Source organism: Coptis chinensis, chromosome 9 (genome assembly GCF_015680905.1).
Source record: "Coptis chinensis isolate HL-2020 chromosome 9, ASM1568090v1, whole genome shotgun sequence".
Lineage (NCBI taxonomy): Eukaryota > Viridiplantae > Streptophyta > Magnoliopsida > Ranunculales > Ranunculaceae > Coptis > Coptis chinensis.
In genome coordinates, this window is record NC_141464.1 from 70,419,742 (window position 1) to 70,428,757 (window position 9,016).

At 33.3% G+C, this 9,016-nt stretch overlaps 1 protein-coding gene across 1 annotated transcript; it reads left to right on the plus strand.

Annotated features, from left to right (window-relative positions):
- Positions 1 to 5,388: 5,388 nt before the first annotated feature.
- On the plus strand, positions 5,389 to 8,870 carry LOC147477730 (cysteine-rich receptor-like protein kinase 10). The gene is made up of 7 exons (XM_086581870.1): positions 5,389 to 6,239; positions 6,364 to 6,504; positions 6,924 to 7,045; positions 7,171 to 7,381; positions 7,508 to 7,745; positions 7,892 to 8,042; positions 8,228 to 8,870. Exons 1-7 carry the CDS (start codon positions 5,420 to 5,422, stop codon positions 8,579 to 8,581), a joined length of 2,037 nt encoding a protein of 678 aa, XP_086437996.1. The 5' UTR covers positions 5,389 to 5,419; the 3' UTR covers positions 8,582 to 8,870.
- The last annotated feature ends 146 nt before the right edge of the window (positions 8,871 to 9,016 follow it).

A 9,016-nucleotide genomic window follows, 5' to 3' on the forward strand; every position in this document is an offset into this window, starting at 1 on the left:
AATTAATGGGGATTGGAAATTAGATGCAAATGTATTGAACTAATAAAAAGAATTTAACGAAAATCCGGATCTCAAAAAAAAATAAATAACGGAATTGGAAATTGGATGCAAATCAGATTGAACTAACCTCAAAATATAAATAACGGAAAATCAAAACCGATGCAAATACATTAAACTAACCTCAAAACATAGTTGGGTTATATATTGTGGGAATGTCTCGGTAAGTATAGTTTTGCATTTAAAATGATGTTTATCTTATCTCTTTCCGTATGATTGGGAACTCTTTGCTATTCAAGTAGCTACAATATATATGAACTTCACCTTATTAGGCAATCTCACAAAACTTCAATCAAACTTCTATTATTAAACAACAAAATGAAGTTGAAGGGTTTTATTAAAGGTACATGAGTTATTTTTTTTTATGGAGAATAAGGTTTTCACGTTATAAGAAATTTGGTTGAGTGATCAATATAATATTAATATATAAAAGTTTTGCATATTTACAAATATTTTTCAAAATAATTAATATAACAACACCCGTTCGTAGATAATCTTTGAAGATTCTACATAGTAAGTCATGCATAATTTAAAGAATAATTAATGGGAAATCGGGAACTGGTAATCTTCAATGATCCCACATAGTAAATCAAACATAATTTACTTTTTATGTCATGTTTGCAAGGACACTACAGATGGATCAGTAGAAGTTGGTATTATACACCACATTGGATAATTAAAAGGAAATCGGAAATTGGATTCAAATGCATAACTGAGTTCAAAGAGTAATTAACGGGAAATTGGAAACTTTATGCAAATGCAATAAACTAAACTAAAAAAGTAATTAACTAGAAATTGAAAACTGGGTGCAATTGCATTAAACTAACGTCAGATAATAACTAAAGGGAAATTAGAAATTGTATATAAATCCTTGAAAAATATTTAATGGGAAATCGAAAACGGTATGCAAATACATCAAACAAACCTCAGATAATAATTAATAGGCCGAGAAATCGGAAACTGGATGCAAATACATTGAACTAAACTCAAAAAATAATTAACATAAAATAAAAAACCGAATGCAACTGCATTAAACTAACCTCATAGAATAATTGGTGGGAAATCGGAAACTAAATGCAAATGCATTGAAATAATCTCAAAAAATAATTAACGGGAAATCAGAAACCAGATATAATTGCATCAAACTAACCTCAAAGCATAAATAATCAGAGACTAGATGCAGATGTATTAAACTAACCTTAAAGAGTTATTAATGGGAAATCGAAAACTAGATCCAAATGCAATGAACTAATCGCAAAGACTAATTAACAAAACATTGAAAAATGGATGAAACTACACTGAACTAACCTAAATGAATAATTATCGGGAAATTATAAATGTGATGTAACTGCATTGAACTAACCTAAAAAAATAATTAACGGGAAATCGAAAACTTGATGCAAATGTATTGAACTAACCTCAAAGAACAATTAACATAAATTCGGAAATTGGATGCAACTGCATTGAACTAACCTCAAAGAATAATTAACAAAAAACCAAAAACTAGATGCAACTGCATTAAACTAAAATAAGATATTAACTAACGGGAAATAAGAAATTTGATGCAAATGCATTGAAATATCCTCAAAAAATAGTTAACTGAAAAATTGAAAGTCGAATGTAATTGCATCGCACTAACCTCAAAGCATAAATGTCGGTTTTTTAGCCTTCTCACATGAGTAATTAATTACGAGTAATTAGGAACCTAAAATGAAAGTGAGTTTAAAAAAACAGACTCTTACATGTATGCAAACTGTATAGAAATTGTAAACTATCGAACTAACCTAGAAAAACAATTAACAGGAAATCAGAAATTGGATGCAGATGTATTGAACTAATCTCAAAGAGTAATTAACGAGAGATTAGAACCTGAATGCAAATTCAATAAACTAATCTCAAATACTAATTAACGAAACATAAAAAACTGGATACAACTGTACTGAATTAACCTTAATGAATAAGTAACGGGATATCATAAAATGGATACAATTACACTGAACTAACCTTAAATAATAATTGATGGGAAATCGGAAACTTGATGCAACTGCATTGAACTAACCTCAAAGAATAATTAATGAGAATTTGGAAACTGGATGCAACGTACTACATTAAACTAACCTCAAAGAATAATTAATGAAAAATCATAAACTTGATGCAAATGTATTCAACTAATAACCCTAAAATATATTTGTATTATATGTAGGGGGAATAAATGTCTTGACAAATATAGTTTTGCATTTTAAGTAATGTTTATCATACTTCTTTTATTGTGATTGGGAATGCATTGCTATTCAAGTAGCTTCAATATTATCTTCACCAAATTGGACATTCTCAAAAAACTTCAATCAAACTTCTATTGTTAAAACTAACAATGAAAAGAAGTCGATGAGTTTTATCAAAGTTTGATGCTTCCTTTTTATAGAGAGTGGTGCAAGAAATTTAATTGAGTAATTAATATAATTTTCATATCTCATAGCTATGCATAGTTGCTAATATTTTTTAGAATAATTTAATATAACGGCACCCGTTCGTAGGACACGTTCATGTGATAAATCTTTTCAAGTGGGAGTAGTGTATTCTTTGAGGATATGGAAACAATCAATCTATTTTAGTGATTTGTACACATTAGTACGTAAGCTGAGCGGTGATGATTTACCATTAAATCACCATAAATCTAATAAAACTATTATACAAGCTAGATCGAGTTTAAGATAATTCTATTTGAAAATTACGGATTAATATCCTAAACCACAAAGTGAAGAGGCTATCTCAATTTGATCCCTTAGTTTCCAAGTACTTATACACCATAATTGCTTTGTCTTTCGGATATCTCAATTTGATCCCTTAGTTTCCAAGTACTTATGCACCATAATAGCTGCTCATTAACGTGTTTCGTTGATTTTCAATAAAAATATATTTTGATTTGAAAATTTGTCGCTAAATCACCATAAATCTAAAAAAACTATTATACAAGCTAGATCGAGTTTAAGATAATTTTATTTGAAAATTATGGATTAATATCCTAAACCATAAAAGTGAAGATGCTATCTCAATTTGATCTCTTAATTTCTAAGTACTTATGCACCATAATCGTTTGCTCATTAACATATTTCAATTTATTTTCAATAAAAATATATTCTGATTCGAAAATTTGTGTGAGACATTTTATAAAGCCTTTTCAGCACACAAAATATTTAATAGATCCCGGGCGTATGCTCGGGTCCAAAATCTAGTTGTAATTATATAAGAGAGACTCATTTATTTATTTATTTAAAATAAAATGAGAGATAATTATGTTATTTAAGTGACATTAGGGAAGTTTTTTAAATTATCAATAATAAAATAGGGTTTGTTTTAATTTCAATATGGAAAATTGGGGTAATTATTTAATTTAAGTGACAGAAGTGTTTCTAAATTATTAATAAAAAAAAGAACTTTGTTCAAATTATATTAATAAAATTGGGGTTTATTCTAAATTTAGTGAGGGAGGTGTTTCTAAATTAAATAAATAAATAAATCTTAAATTACCTACTCGATATTGGGAAGAGTATTATGGAAGACCCAACTATCATATAGTGTAGAGATTTGTATCTAGGTGGTATATTCTCGGATTAGTATATTTCCAAGTCTTTTATGGTGTGTTAATTAATTGTGCAGCATATTTTTAATATATAGAAAAACGAGGGCCGAGTGAATAGTGAATGTGCGTGGTCGTAGGGGTATTTTGGTCATTTCATATTTTTATTATTTCTTTAATTTTTGAAAGATAAAATAATAATTTAAAGTTTATAAATTAAAAAAAAAAAAATGTAGATCCCACGTGGGTACCAAGTGCACAGTAGCTAGTAGGATAGATAATGGTTATAGAACAAATCTTATGGCTGAGTATATTGTATGCTCCATAGGTGCATTTATGAAGGTCTTATTTTCTGATCCTAAAAGCATACGCGTGTGGAACTTTCAAAATCTGGACCCATATGCCGTGGCGGTGGTTTCTCTAGAATTTTCGTTGATTTAACTTGAATATTGTAATTCACTTTTTTTATATGACTATATGAGTACAACATAATTGAATCATTTGGTTATTTGTGTACTTCCCAGGATCGGCTATTCCAAAACAACCTTGGCCTTTGGTCTGTGCGCTAGTGCAACCCAAAATTTGTTTGCGAGCAAGCCTGGATTGTTGGGATCATTCTCTCATTTCAGGCTTAATATCATCAGCCTTATACTGGAACACATGCCCCATTCATTCGACCATCGACATTTGATATGGCTATTTTTAGTTGGACACTTTTTTATTTTGAACATGTATGCACAAACAAAATTATAAAACTGAAACCTAAAGCAAACTTAGAATTTGGAAAAACACATTAAGTTGAGTCAAAGTATTGTTGCTTGAGACTTTGAGTCAAGAGTTCACGCGGATGACGCGTGGTCCTAGCAAAAAGTTCTCTACCACTAGTGACACTCCACGTACAGGAGTGATTTTTTGCTCCCAGCGAGTTTTCCTCCAAGAGCTCCAAGCGAAATTTAGACCACACACGTGTCCCCAAATTCCATCAAAATAGGGTGCGACAGCTCACACATTTTCTTCGCAATTTGTTAAATACTATATTATCCTCACTAGAAATCAAAGAATAAAGGGAACCTTTCACACACGTTTCAGATTTTCACTTATGCCGAGTTTATTATATTTGGCTTTGGTGTCTCTCCATTGTGCACGAACATCTGGGCTTTGACTGTTCTTCTAGTTGTTGCAAAAACATTTCACTGCTAGCTCTAATTCACAATTGAAATGAACCTCTTGCATCTAATATTACCCCCAAGTCAATGTGATGAATTCAGTTTTAGTAGTGTTGCTCTAACATACTTTCGGCTTTTATCGACAAAACTTTACTCTAAGAAACAATAACAGACAACTGACTATGCACTATTTCTGTGTCGTTAACAATCAATTAAACTTTCAAGAAATGGGTTAAACTAGAAAATCGTTTGCCTAAAGTGAGAGAGTAGAGAAATACTGATGAAAGAAATCACAAGTAGAAAACAGTCTCAAAAACCCGCACCAAACTTTGACGTCAATGACTTTGAAAGAGTTTCTGATTTCAGTAGAGGGCAATTGCGTAAGGGAGAATTTGTGACAGTTTTCACTCCTGTTTTGTAGGAATTTAGTGTAAACGTGTGTGGCCCAAATTTCGCTTGGAGCTCTTGGAGCAAAACTCGCTGGGAGCAAAAAATCACTCCACGTACAGTAACGACCTATCTTGGCCTAGACAGCTAGACTCTAGACTCTAGACTCTAGACTTGAAAACTTCTTTAAGAAGGTGAACGTAAAAAAAAAATGCAATAGCAGAGAACAGAAATGATAAAAAATAATGTACCTAGATCAAGTCTCATGCATTTTATCATCTTTATTTCATTTTTGCTTCTTTTTCATAACCATGTCCAAGCTCAAGAACCAACGCTAGAAATATGCTCCAACACTGCAAACTACACCTCCAACAGCCAATTCCAGACCAATCTCAACCTCCTCCTTTCTTCCCTTCTTTCAAATGTTACTCGAGATAGATTCTTTAATACAAGTATTGGAACTAGTCCTGATATAGTATATGGTCTAGTCCAATGCAGAAGTGATATGTCAATTGAAGTTTGTGAAAGTTGTGTGAATAATTCAGCTGTAGAGATTATCAGAAGATGTCCAAACCGAAAGGTGGCTACACTACTATATGATTATTGCACTTTACGCTACTCCAATACGCAGTCTTTTTCCCAAGTTGATAGTAATCCCCGGGCGGCATATAACACGGCAGATGTTTCTGATGCTGATGCTAATCATTACAACAGACAGTTGGGAAACCTATTGAAGAATCTGTCTACTACTGCTGTGTCCGAGGTAACAAAATTTGCTGTTGGATCAACTGATTACACGGACTTCAATGATATATATGGTTTGGCCATGTGTACTAGAGACTTGTCATCTACTCAATGCTTTTCTTGTCTACAAAATTTGATTAGATGGATACCAAGTTGTTGCAACAACAGTGTAGGAGCCCATCTTTACACTGCAACTTGTAATACTAGATTTGAGCTTTATACTTTTTTTCAATTTTCATCACCACCTCCTCCTCCACCAGTTCAAGGTTCACCACCAGTTCAAGTTCAAGGATCACCACCAGTTCAAGGTTCACTTCCAGTTTTACCTGTAATATGATAAGTAAAACCGTATACAAGGATTTCGTATTGGCCGGAAATGGCTTCTATTTAAGTATTGGATCGAAATTCTGAAAACATTTGTTGCTTGTGCAGGAACTGGAAATGGCAAATCTATCAACGTTGTTGCGATTGTTGTTCCAGCAATTGTTGCGGTAATCTTAACTGTTACTTGCGCATATTTTTTAACTAGAAGAATCAGGAAGAACGGGAGGAAAAGGAAGCCAGAATTGATTTGTAAGTTTGAATTTGTTTTTCCCTTGATTAGACCCCTATGATCATGCCTTTTTCGATCTAATCTCAAGATGTGTAATTTGGTGTCTAATGAGTGATAAGAAGATGTGGCAAGTCTCATCCTTCTTATAATCACTTTTTTGGATTGCATTCTACATGTCACAGTCAATTACGTAGTGGAGATTGCATAGCTTTGTTAAATTTATGACATTGAAGACGAAAACAGGTCATGATTTCAGCAATGCCAAATGCGGCCTTATAGTTGTGTTTATGAAATGATTTAGAACAACACCAAAGGCTTGATATAAGACTGATGACAGGATCAAAGAGATTTTATAACTACGATAGCATCTGCAATTTCCGATTAGAATTTTTTCCTAATAATAGTACATCAATCCAATAACTATCGTTCAATTATGTAGACGAGAATGATAGCAGAAACGAAGACTCCTTGCAATTTGATTTGAATACGATCAGGGCTGCTACAGATGATTTTTCTGATGCTAATAAGCTTGGAGAAGGCGGATTTGGCGCAGTATACAAGGTAAATTCAGTTATATAGCCTTCATCCATCTGTTGCATTTTAATCAAATTTGAGATTATTTTGGAACGTTTTTGAAGGTTTATGTGGCAACTACAGTTCTCTTAATATATATCAGCTGTTTACAGGGTGAGCTTCTTGATGGGCAAGAAATAGCAGTGAAGAGGCTCTCTAAGAATTCTAGGCAAGGCTCACTAGAATTTAAAAATGAAGTCGTTTTGCTGCATAAGCTTCAACATAGGAATCTTGTTAGGCTTTTGGGATTCTGTTTGGCTGGAGAAGAAAAGCTACTTATTTACGAATACGTTCCAAACAGAAGCCTCGACAAATATATATTTGGTTCGTCTCACTGATCTACTATGCTTTATTTGTGTCTCCTAGCCTCCTAGGATATACTTGTACTAATGGCCTTGTCTAAAGATGATGTAGTGTGGTTTGTCAATTAATTCTCTACCCCTTTTACAGTTCCAGCTAGAAAGGAAGATTTGGATTGGGAAAGGCGCTACAAGATTATAGGAGGGATTGCTCGGGGGCTACTTTATCTTCATGAGGATTCTCGACTCAGGATCATCCATCGAGACCTCAAAGCCGGAAATATTTTATTAGATGAGGAGATGAATGCCAAAATTTCTGATTTTGGGATGGCAAAGCTTTTCGGAGTAGACCAAACTCAAGGCAATACAAATAGAATTGTTGGAACATAGTAAGTACAACAAATACAAACCACTTTGTTATTTTATTTGAAGAGGCATATTACATTTTTGCATCAGAATTACACCTTCGATTGACTGCTCTAAAATTGGATGCATTCTTGGTTCCCATCTAAAAGAAAACTAATTGTTGATGTAGCGGGTATATGGCTCCAGAGTATGTAATGCGTGGACAATTCTCGGTGAAATCAGATGTCTTCAGTTTTGGAGTCTTGGTTTTAGAGATAATAAGTGGTCAGAAGAACAATTCTTTCCATGAATCAGAATGTGCCGAAGACCTTTTAACCCATGTGAGTATGGCCATATATGGTTGTTATTTATCCTTTTTCTTTATTCTTTTTAAGCTACTGTTCTCACTGTAAGAGCAACAAATAAAGCTAAGAATACGAAACTTAAATACATACATTCTTGGACATAGTCCAAGATACCACTGCTTTTACTATTCCTGAAATAATCCTATGATGAATTGCTGTAGGCATGGAGACAGTGGGTGGAAGGGAGTGTTTTAGAGTTGATAGAACCGACACTGAGAGAACGCTATTCAAGAAATGAAGTAATGAGATGCATACACATTGGCTTGTTATGTGTTCAAGAAGATATAGCAAGTAGACCTACGATGGCATCGGTTGTTCTAATGCTAAACAGCTACTCTATCGCCCTTCCATTACCTACTACACCTGCATTTTTTGTAGGTAGTAGGAGAAGGGAACTTGGCTGGAAAACAGGGGAGCATGGACCAAACACAAATAAGTCAAGCCAATCAGTTACGCCAGATCGATGTATTACTAGTTTCATGTCAGAGTCCATTACCGAATTATACCCTCGTTAACACTCATAGATGAAGACTGAAGAGTATTATGAATTAGAGTATGTTACTTATTTGGTAAGGTTGCCTTTCGAGACATTTAATGGAAGTAATCGTAATTGGACATGTTCATGAGATTATTAGCCACCTACAAGTTAATGACATTATGAGCCATCTACAAGTGAATCTTTTTGCATAGCTACTGTAAGTTCGAAGTTAACTATGTGATGCAGAAATGTAGTACTTGGTTAGACTCTGGACAAACTTTTGTTCTATTTATATCCTTAACTATATATTGGATCGACTTGGCTTATAGTTGGAGGGATGGGGGCATTTAACTGATGTTAAATCTAATTTTAGAGCTGGACAATGTCGATCTCTAGTATCATCTAAGGTTGTCTTTCCCTGTATTCTTAATTTAGAACAAAAATAGATGAAAATATTAATATAGTGTAGCTC